This window comes from Mastigoproctus giganteus, chromosome 1 (assembly GCF_048544385.1).
Source record: "Mastigoproctus giganteus isolate SK-2022 chromosome 1, ASM4854438v1, whole genome shotgun sequence".
Classification (NCBI taxonomy): Eukaryota; Metazoa; Arthropoda; class Arachnida; order Uropygi; family Thelyphonidae; genus Mastigoproctus; species Mastigoproctus giganteus.
The window spans coordinates 255,706,914-255,732,014 of NC_143575.1; the positions used below are offsets into that span (position 1 = coordinate 255,706,914).

The 25,101-nt window shown below is 37.6% G+C and overlaps 1 protein-coding gene across 2 annotated transcripts in view; it reads right to left on the bottom strand.

The window, feature by feature from the left end:
- LOC150091800 (guanine nucleotide exchange factor DBS-like) overlaps window positions 1-25,101 on the bottom strand; it is a 307,604-nt gene that overhangs the window by 119,679 nt on the left and 162,824 nt on the right. For both annotated transcript variants that reach the window (XM_090385772.1, XM_090385768.1), the window contains 4 exons: window positions 19,400-19,514; window positions 9,420-9,539; window positions 5,690-5,881; window positions 326-535 (listed from right to left, as the gene is read on the bottom strand). In XM_090385772.1, the coding sequence (XP_090241898.1) occupies window positions 326-535; window positions 5,690-5,881; window positions 9,420-9,539; window positions 19,400-19,514 (637 nt within the window). The remainder of the gene's footprint in view (window positions 1-325; window positions 536-5,689; window positions 5,882-9,419; window positions 9,540-19,399; window positions 19,515-25,101) is intronic.

The window sequence follows — 25,101 nt, forward strand, 5'->3', positions numbered from 1 at the left end:
GGGTTCACTCTGGTTAGGGAATATGGGGGGCAAAAACATTATGACTTGACAGATGCAGTTACAGAGGCACTCTGACTGTTAGTTGTTTTTAGTAATGCTGCCACAGAAAAACAGACAGATGAAATTTAGTTATTTATGAACATAATTTAATTGAAAATACTTATACAAAGCTCTGCTTTTTATATATTAACAAAAAACTTAAAGGAACTTTCTAAATGCTAAATTTATTTAAATTACAATATATACTATTTCACAATGCGATTAAGCAAATATTTCTAATTATAATTATTTTGCATTTCTTATTTTTACTAAGTAAAGCTCATACCTGTTGAACTAAAGCTCTTGTTTCTGGAGTAATGGCATCTTTAAAAATGTCATGGAATTCACGTGGTTCATTTAACTGGCAGTATGCCCTACTCTGAAGAAATTCTTCTACCTCTTGAAGTGCTACTGCTGCAGCTTCATAAGAAACTGAACATTTATCCACTTGTTGTGATGCTAACAAAGAAACACCTTGACTGCACCAGCTATTTGCCTAAAAAAATTGGTAATAAGTCAGGGAATAAAAGTTATTGACTATAGATTAAAAAACTTAGAAATTCAAATATTATAAAATATAAGCTAGAATAGAAATCTGTCATTTTCTTAAAAATTAACAGCATATGTTTCATTTATTGCTGAATTTGTAAGAGGCTATTGACAATATTTTGCCATTGTTATATAATGTTCCAGATATCAGGCTTTGAATACAGTTCACTTCTATTTTATTGAAAAAAAATATTACATGATATCTGATATCTGATATTACATGATATTTGATCAGAACAAAATACACTTGCTTGATAATCACATTAGCATACTTGTTGTCAAGGTATATTATGCTAAAAGCAATTAATCATTAATTTTGAATCCCATTGCCCTGGGCTTAATTATTACATTTATGATAGTCAATTATATAATGAATAAAATACTGAAATAAAAACCAGTATTATAGTGGATGGAAAAATTTATCACATTACAAAAAAATAAACTGTTATCCCACTACACAATTATTAAAAAAACCCTATTATCATATGCTGTGCAATATTAGCAATTATAAACAAGGGTGAAAGTGAATTGGAATAGTTTAGGTAGTCAAGAGAGATAGAGCAACTGAGGAATGTACATGTATAGTTGACAAGTTTTTTAAAACTGAAGGTCAGTTGTCTGTGCTAGCACATTAGCATCTCCTGCATGGATGATATGCAACACAGAATAGTTTGAAAATTACTGTCACTAAGAAGATTAGTTTTTTTTGGTAGGATGTTCATTTCTAAGAACAGTTTCTTCCACAGGGAAGTATTACCAAACACCAATATCATCTTTCTTGCATGAAAGCAATGATAGGAATATTCTTCTTCTTTCAGCAGATATAAAGTGATTTAATCTTTAAATGATTTTTAAGGAGTTATATATAACAGTTTTAGCATGGGAGAAAACACTACATCCTATATTTAAAGCACATAGAGTGTGTTTACCTCACAATTACTGTCACATATAAATTTGTAAAATTCAATGAAACAAACACATCTGAATTTACTCTTAAGTTCACTGCAGTACTGAATAGTTCAATTTGAAATGTCTTAGATACTTCATCAATCTTTATGTTAATTGGAAAATAAAATATTTATTTTGTTTCTTCTGTTTCTACATGCCTTTAGATATTACCAGACCTTTTCTAAAGCGCTAACAAATTTACTGTTATTTCGCATACTTTATGCTAATATTTTTAATGTTTGACTCACAAATACATAACATGGGAAAGAAACTATTTATATCATGCAAAGATCAGACATAACTTTCTTTTCCTAAGTTTCAAATATTGTGCTGATCCAGATGCATAGTGATATCACTAAAAATTCAAATTCCCATTGTATATCAAACTACCAACCTATTTTGTTCTTAATTTCCAAGAACAGAAAAAAATGATACTGAAGAACTATTTTGTGTAATGATTAAACTTTTGTGATGTCTGTTGCTCATCCAACAGACTTCATAGGAGTACTTTACATTGTCAGTGACTAATGACTGACACTGATAATTATGAATAGCAATTGAGGTCATTTTCTTCTAAAAAGTTTATCGTTAACACAATATCCACTTAAGTTTTCTTGATGAATGATGTAGTGATATATAATTAATTTTATATTATTTTGGAATTTTGATTATGAAATTTTGGAATTTATTTTTCTCCTCATCAAATCAACTAGAGGCCACTTTTCACACTATTTAGTGTGAATGTACCATATATAGTAACAAAAACTGACTTTTTCTATTACTGTGTCCAGTGCTATCAAATCCATCCCTGTTATGTTGAGCTCTATGGTCTTCAGAAAAACTATTTCTACTGAAACATGCTGTGGCATTATCTGTGCTGTCTGTACACAAGAAAAATTTTAGATATTTGTTGTTGCAATATTTAAAAAAGTTGCTCTTCCAGCAGTAAACCCCTTTACTTTTTATTGTGAATGAAGTCTGTTGCAAACTTAAATCACTTTTTAGTTTAAGTTCACAAACTATACTTACAGAAATGGCCTTAAGTTTAGATCAGTAATGTATTTTCAAGCTGTATTCTTTCATCTCTGAAGCAATCCCTATGCATATGCACACAAGATGCTGTTTTTTCACTACATAAGAATCACATCAATTATTATCAGTCTACTTCTCTTGAAATAACCAATATTCATCAGAATCTTTTTTCCCCCCTCCTGTTTAACAATACTTTAGCTATTTTAGGAAAGAAGAAAAAACTTAATATAAATTTGAATCAAATTAAAACACCAATTACTTATTGCCACAGGAGTCCAAAAATATAAAAAACATGAGTAATGGTTATGTCTGTTTTACAAAGGAAGTCTGACCACCTGCATCAATGAAAATAAAATTTAACTGCCTTCCTTTATCCTCTATAAAATGAGAATATTAAACATATTCTGTTTAATATTAAACAGAATATGTTTAATTGAGAATATTAAATATATTCTGTTAAACGGTCGAAGTGAGAGGTCCTTTAGGCACTTCAGATCACAACTTGGTGATTGTCTCTTCTCCAATGGAACCTTTATCTCATGGCTATTCCCAACCTCGTGTTGTTTGGCATTACAAGAATGCAAAATGGGATGACCTGCAAGACTTCTTTTCTTCTTTTCCTTGGTCGGATTACTGTTTCCAAACTTCTGATGTCAACGTTTGCTCAGATCGTGTCAGTGAAATTATTCTTGCAGGAATGGAATCCTTTATCCCACACTCCACTTTAAAATCTCGTCCTTTATCTAAACCTTGGTTTTCCAATAAATGTGCTAAGGCTTTCCAAGAGAAGAATGTTGCATATCGTAATTGGCTTGTTTCTAATTCTTCAGTTTCATTTTCTGCCTACACCAAAGCTCGCAACAATTGTAAAGCAGTCATTAATCAGTCCAAACTAGAGTTTGAACAGGCTAAGAGTAGAAAACTTGCTTCTTGCCCTAATGTTAGCCGAGCATTCTGGTCTCTTGTCAAAGCTATTGGCCGCAACTTTTGCCCATCTCTGCTCCTACCTCTGTCCAAACCAGATGGTTCTGTTGTCACTTCAGCCAAGGATAAAGCTGACCTGCTAGCATCCCATTTTTCTTCCAGCTCATGTATTAATGATCTTGGTAAAACACCTCCCACCATTCCCAACACACTCCATTCAGTGCCTCCTGTGGTCTTCCGTCAAAAGGATATCAGAAGGATTTTGATGAAACTCGATGCTACCAAAGCTCCAGGTCCTGATGGTATTTTTCCACTTGTTCTCAAAACCTGTGCTCCTGAACTTACTCCTATTCTTTGCCGCCTTTTTTCACTTTCTTATTCCAAAGGTGTTTTTCCTTCTGCTTGGAAATTTGCTCATATCCAGCCAGTTCCTAAAAAGGGTGACAAATCCCTCCCATCCAATTATCGTCCCATTGCAATTACTTCTACTCTTTCTAAAGTAATGGAGAAATCAATTAACCACCAACTCTTAAACTACCTTGAAACCTTCCGTCTGATCAATGATCGCCAGTATGGATTCCGTCAGTGTCGATCCACTGGTGATATTCTGGATTATGTTACCCATTTATGGACTAATTCAATGGAAAGGTTCGGTGAAACACAAGTAGTTGCTCTTGACATCTCAAAGGCTTTTGATCGTGTTTGGCATAAAGGTCTTCTAAACAAGCTTCCATCTTATGGTTTGCCAACTGTTTTTAGTAATTGGTTATCCAGTTTTCTCTCTGATTGCTCACTGAGGGTGATGGTTGATGGCTCTCTGTCTTCTAACTTCTCCACTAATGCCGGTGTCCCCCAAGGTTCAGTTCTTTCCCGCACTCTTTTCCTCTTGTATATCAATGACCTTCTTTCATTGACTGGAAATCCTATCCATAGTTTTGCCGATGATAGCACATTGCATTCAACTTTCCATTTTGAGAAACCTTGTCCTGCTCAATCACCTTCAACTTCTCGAAAATCTGCTACCAATTCCTTAAATGCCAATCTTCAGGTAATTCTCCAGTGGGGCAAAGGCAACTTAGTTGATTTCAACCCTTCTAAAACTCAGTCTTGTCTTATATCTCGCAAAAAGGATTCTTCTGCTCCTATGCTTATCTTTAGTGACACTCTAATTTCTAGGCGAAAGTATATATATCTCTTTTGGGGATTACCCTGGCTTCTAATCTCTCTTGGCACAAGCACATTACAAATATTGCTTCTTCTACATCTAAAAAACTTGGTTTTCTCTTTCGCTTTCGGCGTTACTTTTCTTCCAAACAGCTGCTCACTCTGTATAAATCGCAGATCCGCCCTGCCATGGAATATTGTTCTCACATCTGGGGTGGTGCCCCTAAAACCTCTCTCAGGCTTCTTGATTCCATTCAGAAGAGGGCAGTTAGGTTAATTAATGATTCATCTCTAACAGAGTCTCTCCACTCGCTTTCTCATAGATGTACTGTTTCTGCTGTATGCCTCTTCTACAGATACTTCCATGGGCACTTCTTCTGAATTGGCTTCTATAATTCCCGCTCTCTCTTTCAAAACAGTCCGAACACGTGCCGCCACCAGCCATTTACTGTCCAATTTCAAACCCACAGAACCAACTTTTCATCTTCCTCATTTATTCATTCAACTGCCGTTTTCTGGAACAACCTTCCTTCATTCGTATTTCCTGAAAATTACAGTCTACAGAAGTTCAAGTCCAATGTCAACAAATATCTTCTTTCGTCTTCTCAACCTCCAACCCAAGCACGGTACTAAGTACTATAGGTTCTAATACCTCTCATGTTTGGGGTTCACAAAAAAAAAAAAAAAAAATATAAAAGAAAGCATAAATATCAAATTAAACCACAACCTTTACATTGTTTACTCATATTGCTATAGGACACAGAAAACAAAGCTGCAGGCCTAACTTTGCATGGCTCTAGAACATCCATCTTAGGGAAAAAAATGCAATTTTTGTGGGGGGGGGGGACCCCACTTCTGGATTTACTAATCTGTTGAAAAACTCAATTTTGTGGAGATATATTTAAGTCAGAATTATAACTGTGTTATTTAAATTAAAAACTGCTAAAGACTTAAAATCCTATTACTTATCAAGTCACTGAATTAATACTTGAGGACAAATCAATCTTGATTTATTATTTAAAAGATCCCATACCTTTTCTATCTTCCTGTGGAGATCATTATACTTTTTAAGCATATCAGATCGATGCTCTAGCTGATGCCTGAAATCAATGACAACTCTTTCTAATTCTAAACATTTCGGGGAAATTGAATCAAATGCATAGTGCTTGGCAGTGATTAGCTCTTGTCCAATTTTCTGCAATTCTTCTGCCTTCTGAAGTTGTTCCTGAAATCACAGTAAAATATAAAATATAAACAATAGCTTCAATGATTTACTGCTGTTAATCACCCTAGATACCACAAAATAAAATTTATTAATTCCCAATTCTATTATGAGCATTTCAGTAAATGTCAATAATACTAAATTGCTTTCAGTTATAATTACAAAAATCTGTAATTCATCAGTCTTAAACAACAAGTGATGCATTTGCTTTATACAGGATTCAAAATGGATATGTAAACAAATAAGAATTCTAATTAATAATTTAATAATACTTCTTTAAAAAATTTTTAGGAATACAATCTTTGTCAATCCTTACTCAATTTTACAACATGGAGCTTTTTTTTTTAATAGAAGTTTATGCACAATGCACAAACTAATAGGGAACTAAACGATTTTGTCACAGGAGAGAGGGAAGTGGAAGAGAAATTTTTGAAGATAAACTTAATAAAGGCACCAGTGAATGGGATCTATCCGATTATATTATGGGAGGCAACAAAGGAAGTAAGCAAACTGTTAGCTATAATTAGGAGCACATCCTTGGATTCAGGGGAAGTCCTGCAGACTGGAGATGTGCAAATGTATCCCCAATTCAGAAAGGGATCAAAGGATGACATGAGTAATTACAGACCTGTTAATTTAACTTCTGTTCCAGGGAAAATAATGGAGCCATTGGTTAAATAAATAATGCAGGCTCATCCAGACAAGACTGCAGTTATAGTTCAAACACAGCTTGGGTTTGTTAAGAGGAAATCTTGTCTGACAAATCTGATTGAATACTACAATGTGGTCACAAAGGAACTGGATGCAAAAAATAATTTTGATATTATATACTTGGATTTCAGGAAAGTTTTTGATATTGTTGCACATAAATAACTGCTGTACAAACTGGAACAGTGTGGCATTACGGAAAGGTTGCTGCTATGGATAACGGAATGGTTGAGTGGGAGAAGACAGAGTGATAATCAATGGACACGGCTCTTCATGGACTAATGTTATTAGTGGAGTCCCCAGGGTTCAGTGTTGCACCTATTGTTGTTTTCTATATTTTTCAATGATATTGAAAACTTGAACATTAAGCCTGATATTCAAAGTATATCAGGCTTAATGTCCAAGTTTGCAGATAATACAAAAGTTAGCAGAGTTGTTAATGACATAATAACAGTATGCTACTGGAACAGGATTTAGAAAAGTTAGGCAGATGGGCTGAGAAGTAGCAACTGAAGTTTAACATTGAAAAATGCAAAATACTGCATATGGGCAGCAGTATCCCTAGAGTAACGTACCAATTGTGTGGTACTACACTCAGGGTAGTGGAGAAGGAAAAAGACCTGGGGTAATTGTGCAGTCAGATAGAAATTTTCTGAGCAGTTGTTGGGTTTTAGGAGCATCAGCAACTAAGGCCATATTGCTTCGTGAATATTGTCTATAAATTGTGTGTGTTCTAAGGTTATTTTTCTGTTTGCTGGATGAAAAACCAAAATTTATAGGAGTAAAAACCATGCTGCCCTTGCCAGGCCTACTAACTCAACCATGTTGCGAAAAATGCTCAAAAATTCTTTCCATTATCAATGGGACTTGACCTCGGGTCTTTTCTACCTGGTGTGGGGAGGATGGCAATCCTATGAACTGTGCTACCCATGAGAGCACTCTCTGAGCAGAGACAGGCTGCCAGGACAGCTCATTGGGTTTTGTCAATGATATACAGGAATTTTTGCTAATAGGGATAAGGAGGTGATTATCCCTTTGTATAAAGCAATAGTCACACCACACTTAGAGTACTGCATACATGGCCGACTGGGTTAGCCGGGTGGGTAAAGTGCCTGCCTGGCAACCCAAAGGTCGCAGGTTCGAATTCCACCTCGGGCTTGGATCAGAGTAGTGCAAAAAACCTTGGGAGGTGCGTTATGGCCACAGAAACCGATGCACCAACAACTAACAAAAAAAAAAAACTGCATACAGGTCTGAAGGCCTCATTTTAGGAAGGATGTAGAGCTGCTGGAACAAGTACAGAGAAGGGCAATGAGATTGGTGAGGGGAATAAAGGGGTGCTCTTACCAAGAAAGGCTTCAATTCTGCAAATTGCAGTGTCTGGAGACTAGGCACCTGCGAGATGTTTAAGGCTTTGAATGGTTTGAGCAAGCTGAATGCCGATGGGATTCTTCCTCTTACTCAGATTACGCACTTGAGGGGCATAAATTCAAATTGAGGAAATGGCAGTTGCAGAATAGATGTGCAGAAATTGCCTTTAGCCAGCTTTTTTTTTTTTTTTTCTCTTCCTTTGGCTGTATAAGCTTGCTTTCTTGCATCATATGCCACTACTACTACTAATGCTTTATACAAACTTCAAACTTCTACTCCAAATAACAGAATCATAGTAAGATGCTACTCAAATTTATATTGAAGAAGACCATCTTAATTATACATTATTATATTTCTTCGTTTCATTTTAGAACTTTCCACAGTTATATCACATAAAAATATTGATGGTAAACTTAAATGCAAGGAATTCTTGAGTTTTAAGAGATCTAAACTGACAGTCTTTAGTGGAATCATGCACAATGGAAATTGTATTCTACACTTTAGAAATTACAGTTCTCTTAGAAGATAAAGATGCTACAAAATTTGCATCTTTACCTTACAGTTTAACTATGGATAGGTAAGAACAAAGATAATGTGAAAATAAAAACTTAAGGTTTTATTTTCACATTACCTTAACCTCAAATTTTATTGAGTTATGTTAGAGATCCAAAATGTGTTCCCACTTTATAAAAGAATACACTGCAAACTTTACAGGGAACTAATCTCTCCATAAATTAAGTAAAAAAAGGGTAGAGTAACATATCAGAATGACCATTCACTGCACTGTGAATGGTCATTCTGGTATTGTCATGAGGACCACCACCCATTGGCAAGAGTAGTTTAAAACTTAACTGTTGAAGCAGCCAATACAATGTTTAGTCAATAATGGTGCACTGTTGGCTGAGAACTGATATATTGACTGATGTAATAATGAAATCAACAAACTCTCCTTGCTACTGAGTGGTTGTCTCAAAGTATAAGAAGAAATTTATTTTTAAAATTTTTTTCTGAAATCACATTTGTTGTATTTAAGGTTTCTTCTGTACCAAGTGTTCTTAAACCATTCTAATCTGCACCCAACTCAGACATAATTATAATCACAATGGCAATTCTCACTCACTCACACACAAAACACAATTCAAGGGATGTTGCAAACTAATATTGGTGGTAACTTTCAAGTGTCATTATAATGAAACATCATTAAGTGAAATGCCTTTAGGCACAAGTATACCTATAACATAACTTTTGTTCCAAGCTCTCAAATGGTAAATAAACATGAGTATTACCATGCAGTGCTTCCTTTGAAATATCTTTATGCCTCATAGTTTGAGAACCATTTTTCTAGTTGTCTTCATATAAAAATATGACAAGATTTCAAAATTCTATTTTGGACATTGAAAAGAAAGAAAAAGTGTAATCCTGAATTAATCATTTTAGTATAGAGATCATGCAGAAGTTCTACCTGTGTTTTCTCCTTGAATTTCTCCAATTCTTCTTGTACTTGTTCCACTTGCATTACAGAATCACCAGCTGTAGGAATTTCTGACATTCTGCGCAAATCAGCAGCAATACAGCTTTGTAACTAAACAGTTAAAATAAAAAAATATATAAGAATATAAAAGGTTAAAAATAATAAAAATACAAGTAATCTTATACTGCTATGAAAAACATCATTAAATTCTAAACCAGATAACAATAAATCAAGTGAGTGAATGAAAAAAGTTCATTCACACCAATCCCAATTAAATCAGTGTCTTCCCCATGAATGTATTTCAATGACTTTAAACTGTGCACTGTTGACAGGTCATACAGTGATGTTCAAACATTTAAGACAAATCAAATTTTACCAATTATTCCAAGAGAAAAAGAAAAAACAAATCAAAGTAGACATAAAATGTACTCAACATAATGGACAAAACCACATTATGCATAAGTTCCTTGAAACCTGCAAAACAAACAAAGCTATAAATATATGAGAAAAATCAGTAAGTAGCATTTTTTTTTTTTTTTTTTTATCATAGCTACAAGTAGTTTAAACTGGGGTACGCTTCATTAATAACACACATCCTCACATTATTTTTCAATATAATCACCATATTTGTTCAGGCACTTGTCATAGCAGTCGTTTGAACTGTCAAAGGCTGCGCCTCCACAGCCAGGTGGGCAGAAGCGACAGTGCGTAGCACACGCTTCTTGATTAGACCTGGGTTTATTATTATTATTATTAGCCATATGGTGCAAGGAAGCCTGAGGCTTATTCTGCACAAGGAAAAAAAAAAAAATTCCCAAGTTACTCTGAGAGAGAGAGAGAGAGAGAGAGAGAGAGAGAGAGAGAGAGAGAGAGAGAGAGAGAGAGAGTCAAAAGTAGAAGGGAATCACCAAGAAAGAGAAGAATGATGATATCTAGCTCAGGACCCTGGGTGTGCCAAACCCATACTCACCAGATGTGAGCCCCCGGGGTTAGAGCCCATGACCACCAAATACGGAAGATGCAGAAAGGTCAGGGAATGACCAACGCATATCCCCGAAGCAACATGGCCTTAGTTGTTAATGCTCCTAAAAACCAAATAACAACAACAACAACTGTCAAAGCAATGGCGAAAGAAAGATATATCCTGATGCCATAGCAATTACTTGACTTTCTATGTGAAAGGCAAAACCTCTGCCTCCAAATACATAAAAACACCCAGATCTATCTGCCTACACTGAGGTCTTTAACATGTACAGACACGTGTTTAAATTGAGATAATGTGGATCGGCACCAACTCCTATTGTCACCCACTATGCTCAGCCAACCACTGACAAACTTGCAATGTCACTTCCTCACATGCTGCATCAACCTAACATTAGGGCCATAAACAACGAGTACCTAGTGATTTTCAGGGATGGAGTGTGTTTTGCCCACAGAAACTAAATTACTGCTTGCACCTCTATCAGCATACATATATTCACTATGATTGCAAAACTTATATGTTTTTCTTGTTTTTGTTATGGGGATCACTGTAATTATAGTTATTAAGGAGCATTATTCAACTAGTGCTGTATTAGCATGTATGCAGCTGCCTGCCACCTAGTGGCAGACCTACATACCAATGAATCCCCAAGTTACAAAATGCTCTGATTGTTTTTTATTAAGGGATAAAATAGGAAATTCAGTTTTAAATTTCCCATACCCTTTTCCATGTATCTAAAAGGAAACTGTTCCCCCTATCACAAGCATTTTTAAAATGTCAAGGCAGTACTATTTAGACCACTGGTCAGTAGCATATTGGATGATTGTTTTCTGCAGCAGCATGTTCGAGAGGCAACCAGAGAAAGTAATACTCTTGATCTGGTTATCGGCAGTGATCATTCGTGTATTAAGAATTTGCAGATAAAGGAACCACTAGGTGGCAGTAATCACAGTGTACTGATGTGGGATTTACTTAAAGATTTAATTACCATCTTTAAGTAAAGGAAAGGGTTTTTGCTTCCGTAAAGGTGAGTACAGTGGTCTCAGACAGTTTTTAAATTCTGTACAGTGGGATCAACTGACGATGTTACCAACAGTAAATTCTAAGTGGGAAGCATTCAAGGAATTAATCGTGGATGCTACTAAAAGTTTCATACCTATTAAGAAATATTGTTCAAGGTTTAGGCCTAAATGGTTATCTAATGAACTAATGAGACTCGTAACAGAGAAGAAAAATGCATGGGATGCATATAAATTATCAAGCGACTCAGAAGCCTATGGCAAATATAAGCTAGTCTGTAATCAGGTCACAAAGGAGGTTAGGCAGGCGAAGGCAGATTACGAGAAATCCCTGGCAAAAGATGCTAAGAAAAACAGCAAGGATTTCTTTACTTATATAAACTCTAAAAGGAAGGGGATGAATCTGATTGGTCCACTTGACATCGATGGTTTGACTGTTGATGATCCTGCTCAGATAGCAAACAAACTGAACGAGTATTTTGCATCTACATTCACACGTGAGGAATTATTAAGGTTTGAAAATGGCAGAAGGTTATCAAATTGTAGCAGGATACTTAATGATTTTGTAATAACTGAAAGCAAAGTGGAGAAGAAATTGTTGAAATTAAACATAAGAAAAGCACCTGGGGTGGATGGGATCTATCCAGTTATATTAAAGGAGGCGGCAAAGCAACTAAGCAAACCCTTAGCCATAATTATGAGAGCATCCTTGGACTCAGAGGAGGTCCCCACGGACTGGAGATGTGCAAATGTATCCCCAATTCACAAAGGGGGATTGAAAGGTGACACGAGTAATTACAGACCAGTTAGTTTAACTTCTGTTCCGGGTAAAATAATGGAGTCACTGGTTAAAGATGCATTGCAGGATCATCTAGGCAAGACTGCAGCAATAATTCAGACACAGCATGGGTTTGTTAAGGGAAAGTCTTGTCTAACAAATTTGATAGGATATTATAATGTGGTTACAAAGGAACTGGATGCAAAAAATAATCTTGATATCATTTATTTGGATTTCAGGAAAGCTTTTGACACTGTTGCATGGAAGACTATTGTACAAATTGGAGCAGAATGGTATTAAGGGTAAGTTGCTTTTTTTTTTTTTTTTTTTTTTTAGGAGCATTAGCAACTAAGGCCATATTGCTCCGGGGATATGCGGTGGTCATTCCCTGACTTTTCCACATCCTCCGTATTTGGTGGCTCACGGGCTCGAACCCCGGTCTAATCAAGAAGCATGTGCTACGCACTGCTGCTCCTGCCCACCTGGCTACGGAGGCGCCAGGTAAGTTGCTACAATGGATAAAAGGATGGTTAAGTGGGAGAAGACAGAGGGTGGTAATCAATGGGTGCTGCTCTTCATGGACTAATGTTAATAGTGGTGTCCCACAGGGTTCGGTGTTAGGTCCACTGTTGTTTTATATCCAAGATATTATCTTCCAAAATTTTTATTCAGTAAAATAAAATAAAAACTACAAGTAAACTACTTTTGCCATTGTTTACAACATCGGTAATACATTAATCTGACAACTTTGGGCAAAATCAAAAATGTTTAATAACTATTACTGACCTATTAACTTTATTTTCAACCACATACAGTTGTAATCCCTTCAGATAACATTTCCGATGAGAAACATGAGATGACCTACAATGATATTTTTTACCAGGCCATAAAATCACAATTATAATATGCAAACAGTAAATCAACCTTTTCTAAACAGTGAAAGAAGGGAATCAGGAGACATCACATCTGTCACAGAAATTCTTGTGGTAACCCTAACAATAATAGATATATATTTTAACAAAAAAAGCTTAAAAGAATCCATAGATTTATAAAGTAAAGAAATTTCTGTTTATATTCTGAAAAAGCCACTGAGATTAACACTTACTTAAAAGTGGCACAGATCAGAACACATTACTTGCAGAGCTATACCCACATGCTAATCATTCAGCCATGACCAGCTTAAAGCTCACACACTGTGAAAGATACCTTGCTGAATAAAAAATAATATACAAAACATATCCAGCGACATTAACCTACAACATTGCATAATGTATATTATATTATAATATAATATCCATATATGTACAAGTTAGTGCAAATGGGCTGAGTTCAATGGATATCGGCTTTCCCATCAGAAAACAGTTGCTATCCACTTTTGTAACCAACGCAAATTACATACAGACCCTGAACTCCAGATATCAAATTCCAGCATCCCGATTACCAACAATATTAGATTCTTGGGATTAATATTAGACAGCAAGTTAAATTTCCTTGAGCACATTAGAGTAATACGTACTACCTGTCTGAAAAAGCTGAACATGCTTAGAGCTCTATCTGCCCAGTCTTGGGGAGCAGATCGTACAACTTTGCTGCTCTTATATAGAGCACTGATCAGATCCCGGTTAGATTACGGTGCCCCAGTTTATGATTCTGCTCGAAAGAGTGTATTACGCTGGCTGGATCCTGTACAACACAATGCACTGAGGATTGCTCTTGGTGCTTATAGGACATCACCAACCTATAGTCTATATATTGAAGCCCATGAGCCCCCTCTTTACCTCAGCAGAAAAATGTTACTACTTAAATATGCAGTCAGAATACGAAACTGTTCTCCGCACCCCATCCAACCATATCTCTTTAATCCATCATTTCACAATCTCTATAGAAATAAACCAAATAAAATACGCCCAGCAGGCCTACGGCTCCTTGAAATAGCACAAAATTGGAATGTTCCTCTCCAGAGTAGGCAGCACAGAAAGAATTATTCTTGCCCACCATGGACCCCATTTCCTCAACCAGCCTGTGATAATTATTTTCTCCAATGGGGAAAGAATCATCTACCAACTCTGAATGTGCAACAACTCCATGCTAGCCATATTCAAAACTGTTTTGACTTCTTACCGATATATACTGATGGTTCCAAATCTCATTCAACTGTTGGAGCAGCAGCAGTGTTTCCCTCTGCTATCATATCAGCCTCTCTTCCACCTGAGTATAGCAGCTTTTCAGCAGAATTATATGCAATTCAATTAGCTCTAGAAAATTTGAGTCTTCACCCATCTGCAAAATATTTAATTTACACCGACTCTCTGAGCTCAATTAGAGCAATGCAGAATTTCTCTTATAAGGATCACCCTATACTAAATCAAATCAAGTATTTGCTGTTGAAAATCGAAGATCGCCAGCAACGAGTAAACTTTTGCTGGATTCCAGCACATTCAGGCATCAAAGGGAACGAGTTGGCTGATATTTCGGCTAAAAATCCATCAACAGTAGACTTAACCTCTGCCTTTATTCCAGTTTCTGATTATAATATTATAATTCAAACAGCATATCATGCACAATGGACAGAGCTATGGCATAAACAAACAAATAACAAACTGTTCCAGTTAAAACAGGACCCAAAATTTTGGCACTCATGCATTCAGACAGTTCGGCGAGAAGAAGTGGTACTCGCGCGGATTAGAATAGGACATACTCATCTGACTCACCTCCATCTACTCACAGGCGATGATCCTCCTCTTTGTTCACAGTGCTCTGAGCAGCTAACAGTCAAACATATTTTGATTGACTGTCCACATTATCAACAACATCGAACTTCAATATTTCATTCTCTGGCTAATTTCCGTGAACAGATAACATTAAATGATATCATTGGTGAAAATGCCAATATTAATGAACTTTTCTGTTATTTGAAACAAATAGGAATGTATAACGACTCTGATTAGTTTCTGGCATGAAATGAGATTGAACAGTCTTCACATTAATTATTTATTTTATCTTTTCAACATACCTATGAATAGGCGCAATATAGCCACAGCAGCTTGTGCACCATTAAACACCCATACCACACACACACACACACACACACAAGTTAGTGCAATTACATCATTTCAGTACATAGCCAACTACTTAAGTAGTTATAAATTGGCATCATTAATATATCTCATATTGTGAATACCTTTACAATGAGTTGCCATGATATTGCACTACCTCGAATAAGTAATGCTTCACCATAGGAGAAGACTATTGTTACTTATTCTCAGCGAATACCATCACCCATATGGCACCGTTTCGGAGCTTACTGGCTCCTATGGTGCAGGTACCCTGGTGTTGCAATGATGTGAACTTCAGTGTACTTCACAACCCAGTTGTGAAGTACACGGAAGTGCAAAACTTAAGGACCAACACCATTTCTAAAGGTTACAACCACAAAATCAAAAGAAACAGCCTGTGGCGATTTGCATAACTGTGGCCATTCAGTAGAAAGCTGGTGCACATGCAAAAATTTGAATCATGATGAGAGGGCTCACATAAACAGATGAAAGCAGCAGTTATGTGCAAATTACCGAATGGTGAGCACGATTGTTACAGACGTTCAATTGGTTTCATACAGTGCTACAGACAACAAAACGGCCACTAGACAACATCTGGATGACGTTACCCTGGGTCAAATAATTGGGAAGCTCGAGGAAGGTCAAAATGCGAGGAGTGTGGCTGCAGAGTTTGGTATCGCCCATAGCATCGTCTCACATGCATGGTCAGACTTCAGAATGCCAGGTACAGTTATTCGAAGGACCTGTGGTAGTCATCCATGAAAAACAACGCCCAATGATGAGCACTATATACTCCTACAGGCCATAAGGGACCGACACCAGACAGCGGGATCCATTGCAAATCAGCTGAACAGGAGCACACGACACAGGATATCGGAGTTTACTGTGGCCAGGCGACTCCACAAAGGTGGAATGTTTGCCCAATGGCCAGTATGCTGTGTCCCTTTAACATCTGCCCCTCAGAGACACCGTTTACAGTGGTGCATCAAACACAAGGACTGGACAGCAGTGCAATGGAGTAAGGTACTCTTTACTGATGAGAGTAGATTCAGTCTCAGCAGTGATTCTTGACGTTAGCTGATCTGGTGAGAGGTTAGCACACAGTATCACCCCACAAACATCACTGAAAGGGATTGATATGGTGGTCGAGGTGTTTTCGCCTGGGGAGGCATTATCTAGGATGGTCGCACACAACTCCAGATACTGGAAGGCGGTACTGTAACCGGTGCATGCCACTGTACTGAAGTAATCCTTCCCCAGGTGTGTTTGTTCCGAGGTGCCATTGGCCCCAAGTCTGGGAGATTCCGTTGGATTGGAAAAGTGTATCTCCCATACATAAGGGTGGCTTTAAGAGTGAAGTGGGAAATTATCGACCTGTCAGTCTGACTTCAGTGGTAGGGAAAATCATGGAGGCAATGATCAAGGGTGGAATTCAGGATCATTTGGATCGAATTAAAATTCTCAAGGATACTCAGCATGGTTTTGTAAAGGGAAAATCATGTTTAACAAATCTGGTTCGCTATTTTGAAAGGGTCACTCACAAGCTAGATTTAGGGTATAATTTCGACATTGTTTATTTAGATTTCAGCAAAGCTTTTGACTCAGTCCCACATGAGCGGTTGCTTTATAAGCTGGAACAGGTTGGAATCACTGGGAAAATCCTTAGATGGATAGCAGGATGGCTTCAGGGCAGGAGGCAGAGGGTTGTGATAAATGGCTATTCCTCAGATTGGGTTGATGTAAGAAGTGGGGTTCCCCAAGGATCAGTATTAGGACCACTGTTTTTAATTTTCATAAACGACATCGATGAAGGGATAGAGGGCGTGATGTCTAAATTTGCAGATGATGTTAAAATTAGTAGAGTAGTTAATGATCACTGTCAAGCTGGGCTTCTTCAGAGAGACCTAGATAGACTTCAGGAATGGTCAGAAAAATGGCAGCTATGCTTTAATCCAACAAAGTGTAAGGTATTACACCTGGAAAACAGTAATCCCAAAATAACTTATTCACTTGGTGGAGTTCAACTAAACCCAGTACTGGAAGAAAGGGACTTGGGTGTTACAATACAGTCAGACATGAAATTCTCTGAGCAATGTAAACAGGTTGCAAGGAAGGCCCATGGTGTCCTATCGATGATCTATCAAACTTTTGCAAGTAGAGATAGGGACATGATAATCCCATTATATAAGGCTTTTGTTAGACCACACTTGGAATACTGTGTTCAAGTATGGAGACCGCACCTAAGGAAAGACATCGAGCTTCTTGAAAGGGTGCAAAGACGGGTTACTCGCCTGGCAAGATCGGCAAAAGGGCGTTCTTATGAAGAAAGACTTCGAATATGTGGGTTGCAGAGTTTGGAAACTAGACACCTTAGAGAATATTTTATTGAGGTGTTTAAGGCCCTGAGAGGCATCAGTAAAATGAATGAGGACGAAATTTTCAAGATTATAAAATGATGCTAGAACTAGGGGACATAAATTCAAGTTACGGGGGAAATGTTTAGATTGGACTGCAGGAAGTTTTATTTTAGCCAGCAAGTTAAAAATTACTGGAATAAGTTGCCTACATGGGTGGTAGAGGCTGACAGTTTGGGAAAATTCAAAGGTCATCTGGATAGTATCTTCGGGTGAGGGAAGCGCATAGGATGATAGGTTTAATTTCCTTTTCTTTTATTAATTATTATTATTTATTTATTTATTATTTTTTTTATCATTGTTTTATTTGGGTTTTTTTTGGTTGGTGCAGCATAAGCCATAGGCTTTCTTGCACCATGCGGCCATTAATTAAAAAAAAAAAAAAAGTTCGTGTTTATGGATGATAACACCACACTCGATTGCACTGCAGCTGTTATGCTTTTGAAAAGTGAGGACATTGTTCGTATGCATTGGCCTTCCCGTTCAACCGATCTAAATCCCATCGAACACATGTCGAATACTCAGGGGAGACACCTAACGGCACGTTCACACCCACCAGAAAATGTTCACCAGCTGAAGATGGTGCTAACAGAGGAATGGATGATGTTACCGCAAGAACTTATCTACAACCTTGTTCTAAGTATGACAGGTGGTACAAAGCCTGCATCAACATTAGGGGTGGCCATATCTCCTACTGAGGACCACCTCTTCCCTTTGTCGAATACTCTGGGGAGACACCTAACGGCACGTTCACACCCACCAGAAAATGTTCACCAGCTGAAGATGGTGCTAACAGAGGAATGGATGATGTTACCACAAGAACTTATCTACAACCTTGTTCTAAGTATGACAGGTGGTACAAAGCCTGCATCAACATTAGGGGTGGCCATATCTCCTACTGAGGACCACCTCTTCCCTTTGTTCCATCTTTGGCAGTGATGCATCTGTATCATGGCAGCCAGTGCTATTTTGCCATTTTTTAATAAAGGGCCTCTGTACCGTTTTGTTTCCGTTGTTGTGTCAGTGTTGTTTCCTTCATCATTTCTGTACCTCACAAGGTTCCTTTGGTATGCTTTTCCCATATCCAGGCCATTCCTATGAGAAGTTACAAGTGAAAACCTGACTGGTCCTTAAGTTTTGCATAAATCCATAAATCCAGTGTATAAATCCACAATATGAGAGATGCCTGATGGTGCGAAATAATTTAGATTGCACTAACGTGTACATTAGTTAAACTCTTAACATAACCTGAGGCTTTAGTCCTAAACTATACCGTAATATATATATATATATTATAAATTAACTCATATTTTCTTGCTTTCTAAATGTGGCACTGCTTAAAAAATTCCTGAACTGTCACTCTTGTATATCCAGTCCCTCCCGCTTTGGAAATGAATTAGTATGACAGCTGAAACCCTCAAGATGATTTATAGAATCTAAACTCAATTAGTTCCATTTACTTATCTTAACTAGTAGCCAACTAGTACCATTTCCTGGCTAAAAAGATATAAGATCCTTTGGCACACAGTAAGTGATGGAATACCTAAGATGGGAACCTCTAAACTAATGTAACCGTTTTTACTGATGACTTAAACACTTGCTAAGTAGCTAAACCCTTTATTAACATGGATAATTTTATGACTAAACAGTGTACATCTATATATCAAATATTACTCACATTTTTGGACAAAACATCTAAAAAATATACTTTTAAATTAATACCTCTTTGAAGCTTTGTTCAAATTTTCTTAACTGAAGACACTGGTTTAAGCGACTCCTATGGTTAGACCAAAAAGAATCAAACCCTTTCTCTGTTTCTTCCAGCTGCACAAGTAACCTACAAAACATCACAAGAAAATTCAATATAAATTGTAGTGTAGTATAGTGTAGGTTTTTAATGTAGAGAAATTATTTATTATCCCCATAAAGACAGATGTGGGAAACTTTGTTGTCTACATATAAATAACAACAAAATTAGTATCAAGAACAAATTATCTGCATTAGGAATCTACTAAATGGTAGTGCTGACTATACCTAAATGGTAGTGGACTAATGTTATTATTGGAGTCCCACAGGGTTCGGTGTTGGGTCCTCTGTTGTTTTGTTTGTTTGTTTGTTATTTGGTTTTCAGGAGCATTAGCAACTAAGGCCATATTGCTCCGGGATATGTGGTGGTCATTCCCTGACCTTTCCGCATCCTCCGTATTTGGTGGTGACGGGCTCGAACCCCGGTCTAATCAAGAAGCGTGTGCTACGCACTACTGCTCCTTCCCACCTGGCTACGGAGGCACCTCTCTGTTGTTTTGTATATTTATCAATGATATTGATGAATGTATATCAGGCTTATTGTCGAAGTTTGCAGATGATACAAAGGTTGGCAGGGTTGTTAATGACAGTAATGGCAGTGTGCTACTGCAACAGGAACTAGATAATTTGGGCAGATGGGCTAAGAAGTGGCAACTGAAGTTTAACCTTGACAAGTGCAAAGTACTGCATATGGGTAGAAGTAACCCCAGAGAAACGTATCAACTGTGTGGTACTACACTTAAGTGGTAGAAAATGAAAAAGACCTGGGGGTAATTGTGCAGTCAGATATGAAGTTTTCTGAGCAATGCACGCAGGCTGCCAGGGCAGGTCACGGGGTTTTGTCAATGATATATAGGAATTTTGCTAGCAGGGAAAAGGAGGTGATTGTCCCTCTGTATAAGGCAATGGTCAGGCCACGCCTTGAGTACTGTGTACAGGTCTTGGAGGCCTCATTTTAAGAAGGATGTAGATTTGCTTGAGCGTGTACAGAGAAGGGCAACAAGATTGGTGAGGGGAATGAAGGGATCCTCTTACCAAGACAGCAAGAGAGGCTTAAGTTCTGCAAACTGCAGTGGCTGGAGACTAGGCACCTGCGCGGTGATCTGATTGAGGTTTATAAGGCCTTGAATGGATTGAGCACGCTGAATTCTGATGGGATCCTTCCACTTGTTCAGATTACGAACCTAAGGGGGCAAAAATTCAAATTAAGAAAAGACAGATGTAGATTAGATGTGCGGAAATTTGCCTTTAGCCAGCGGGTGGTTAATTGCTGGAACAAACTTCCATCTGTCGTTGTGGAAGTTGATAGGTTAAATAAATTTAAGGAGGAACTGAACAGGCATTTGGAGGGAATGGTGTGATTTTTTTTTTTTTTTTTTTTTGGCTGATGCTGCATAAGCTCATACACTTGCTTTCTTGCATCACATGCCACTACTACTACTACCTGCCAACAGGTTGCATGTTCAGTTTTCACCTCTGCTTTAATGGAAAATTTATGCATGTTTTCTACTTAGTCAGACAGTGTTCTGAGATTGTCCAATTTTAACTGCTACACATGCACACAATATTCAGCCACCTATTATAGGTAGGTTACAGCTTTCACAAAATATCTTGTGATTGTCAAAAAATACATCAGCAATGTCTCAGCTCTGTCATTCTCATAATGATAACCTTATTGAATTAAACCACAAATGCAAATTCGAGTAATATACATTATATATACAAATCAACTGTGAACCATTTAAGAGTTAAAAAATAAATAAAATTCTGTACCAGAACATTTGTATAAGACAAGAAAGACTTGGCAACTGCAGCAAATTACAGCTGCAAATGTTATAAATTAACTTGGAAGTGTCTAACTATAAAACACAAACCACATGTGGGCTTTATCTCTGAATCTAAATCTACTTAACATTTAAAAAATTTCTTTCCAAATAAAAGTCATTTCTGTTATATTAAAAGTGCCAATACAATTCTAAGCTACAACAGCTGTGTCCATCTCTTTTGGCTAAAGGCCAAAAACAGATAAAAGGCTGAAGATTGCAGGCCTCATAGTGGTTGTGGGCCACAAGAACAGTTCCTTATTAATTACACATTTTTCAAAATATGAAAATATAAGGATGTATTCTTAAATAATTAAATAAAAATAAAATTTAATTTTTGTTATTAACTTTGATATTCATCAAAAGTATAAAAATTCAACAATTATTACAAGAAACTAATAACATTTTTATTAATACAGTCCATTCCAGTTATTTGGGACACATCGGGACAAGTGAGATTGCTCACTACAGGGATGGGATACACTTAAATAGAAAGGGTGCAAGAATTTTTGCTGATGCTGTCGAGGCAGTGTTAGGTGGGTCGGAAAACTGCTAGTTGGGGGGGATACAAGGACTAATAGATTAACAGTAGCCACTGGCAGAGGTGGAAGTGATTCTTGCACTGCTTCTATTCAAATGAGCAGAAGTCTGAAAAACAAGATGCAGGATATTTCAGAGACTGCTGGTAGTCATTGCGTTACAAGTAAACACATGGGTTGTGTTAGGGTAGCTAAGAATAGAAACAGGTGCATGTATACCTGCGTGTACACCAATGCTAGGAGTTTGGTAAATAAATTTGATGAATTTGAGGTATTGCTCAAAACATCAAAGGCAGATATTGTTGGGATATCAGAAACGTGGTGTCACACAGATATAAGTAACGCGGAACTGGAATTTGGGGAATACAATGTATATAGAAAGGATAGACAGGACAGGAGGGGAGGAGGGGTTATGCTATTAATTAAGAAACACAAAGTCAAAGGAAGTGAAGCCAGTTGACATCGATGGACAGGGCAGTGTCGAGTCAGTTTGGTGTGACATAAGCATAGGGAAATCAAAATTGAGAGTAGGAGTGTGCTATAGGCCTAATGACTCTGATGAGTATAATAATATATTGTACAGGGAAATAGAGTGGGCCAGTAAATCAGAGAGTCTTATAATGGGGGATTTTAATTTCCCAGATATTGACTGGAATTTGGGGGCTGGTCACTCACACACTAGCAAGGCTTTTGTGGATTTATTGGATGATTGTTTTCTACATCAGCATGTTCGTGAGGCAACAAGAGGGAGCAATACTCTTGATCTGATTATCAGTAGTGATTCTTCATGCATTAAGAACCTGCAGATAAATGAACCACTAGGTGGCAGTGATCACAGTGTGTTGAAGTGGGATTTACTCAAGGAGGTAACTACCATCAGAGGTAAAGGGAAGGGTTTTTGTTTTCGTAAAGGCGACTATGATGGTCTGAGACAGTATTTAAATTCTATACAGTGGGACCAACTGATGATGTTACCAACAGCAAACTCAAAATGGGAAGCATTCAAGGAACTAATCTTGGTGGCTACCAGGCTTTACATACCAACTAAGAAATATTGTTCAAGGTTTAGGCCTAAATGGTTGTCAGATGGACTAATGAGACATGTGGCAGAGAAGAAAAATGCATGGGATACATACAAATTAATGGGTGACATGGAAGCCTATGATAGATATAAGTTGGTCTGTAACCAAGTCACAAAGGAGATTAGGCAGGCAAAGGCAGACTACGAAAAATCCTTGGCAAAGGATGCAAAGAAAAACAGAAAGGAGTTCTTTACATACTTGAACTCGAGAAGGAAAGGGATGAATCAGATTGGTCCACTGGATATTGATGGTTCAACAGTTGAGGATCTTGCTCAGGTGGCTAACAATCTAAACGAGTATTTTGCATCTACATTCACGCATGAGGAGTTATTCAGGAAGGAGAATGATGTAGGTAAAGTAAACATTGGCAGTGAGCTGGATGATTTTGTAATAACTGAGAGGACAGTGGAGGAGAGATTGTTGAGGATAAACATAAAAAAGGCACCTGGGGTGGATGGGATCTATCCAGTTATATTAAAGGAGGCAGCAAAGGAAGTATGCAAACCCCTAGCCATAATTATGAGAGCTTCTTTGGACTCAGGGGAGGTACCCATAGACTGGAGATGTGCAAATGTAACCCCAATTCACAAAGGAGGATCAAAGGCTGACACAAGTAATTATAGACCTGTTAGTTTAACTTCTGTTCCAGGTAAATTAATGGAGGCACTGGTTAAAGAAGCACTGCAGGATCATCTAGACAAGAATTCAGTTATAGCTCAGACGCAGCATGGTTTTGTTAAGGGCAGGTCTTGCCTGACCAATTTGATTGGATACTATGATGTAGTCACAAAAGAACTGGATGCAGGGAATAACTTTGATATTATATATTTGGATCTTAGAAAGGCTTTTGATACTGTTGCACATGGAAGACTGCTGCACAAATTGGAGCAGTGTGGCATTGGAGGCAAATTGCTGCTATGGATAAGGGGATGGTTGAGTGGCAGAAGACAGAGAGTGGTAATCAATGGACACTGCTCAACGTGGACTAATGTTATTAGTGGAGTTCCTCAAGGTTCAGTGTTGGGTCCATTGTTGTTTTCGGTGTTTATGAATGATATTGATGATGGGATATCAAGTTTAATGTCTAAGTTTGCAGATGATACAAAGGTTGGCAGGGTCGTTAAGGACACTACTGACGCTATGCTGCTGCAACAGGATCTGGAAAGGTTGAACAGATGGGCTGAGAGGTGGCAAATGAAGTTTAACATTGACAAATGTAAAGTACTACATATGGGTAACAGTAACCCCAGAGCAATGTATCAACTCTGCGGTACTACACTGACAGTGGTGGAGAATGAAAAGGACCTGGGGGTAATTGTGCAGGCAGATATGAAGTTCTCTGAGCAGTGCAGACGAGCTGCAAGAGTAGCTCATGGTGTCTTGTCAATGATATACAGGAATTTTTCTAGCAGGGATAAGGAGGTGATTATTCCCTTGTATAAGGCAATGGTTAGGCCACATCTTGAGTACTGTATACAGGTCTGGAGGCCTCATTTCAAGAAGTATGTAGAGCTGCTGGAACGGGTACAGAGAAGGGCAACAAGATTAGTAAATGGAACAAAGGGTTGCTCTTAGGAAGAAAGGCTTAAGTTTTGCAAATTACAGAGTCTGGAGACTAGGCACCGGCGAGGTGATCTGATAGAGGTGTATAAGGCTTTGAATGGTTTGAGCATGCTCAATGCCAATGGGATTCTTCATCTTTCTCAGAATAATCACCTCGGAGGGCATAAATTCAAATTGAGGAAGGACGGATGTCGGATAGATGTGCGGAAATTTGCCTTTGGCCAGCGGGTGGTTGGTTGGTGGAACCGACTTCCATCACTTGTTGTTGAAGTTGATAGCCTAAACAAATTTAAAGCTCAACTGGACAGGTATTTCGAACGAACGGAGGGATGAAATGGGAGAGGTTTTTTTTTTTTTTTTTTTTGGCTGATGCTGAATAAGCTTGCTTTCTTGCATCATATGCCTCTACTAATGCTAATGCTAATGCTAAGTGTATTTTGGCCCAATTAAGCAGCTGCCCCAATTATCCGAAGTTTCACTTAAATAGTTAAAAATACAATGGACCCCGGCTTTACAATTGGTTCACTGTACAATCAAATCACATTAAGATGGACTCACCATATAAAGTACCTTTCAGTGTACAATGTGTAGTAAGCACTGGTCATTGCAAT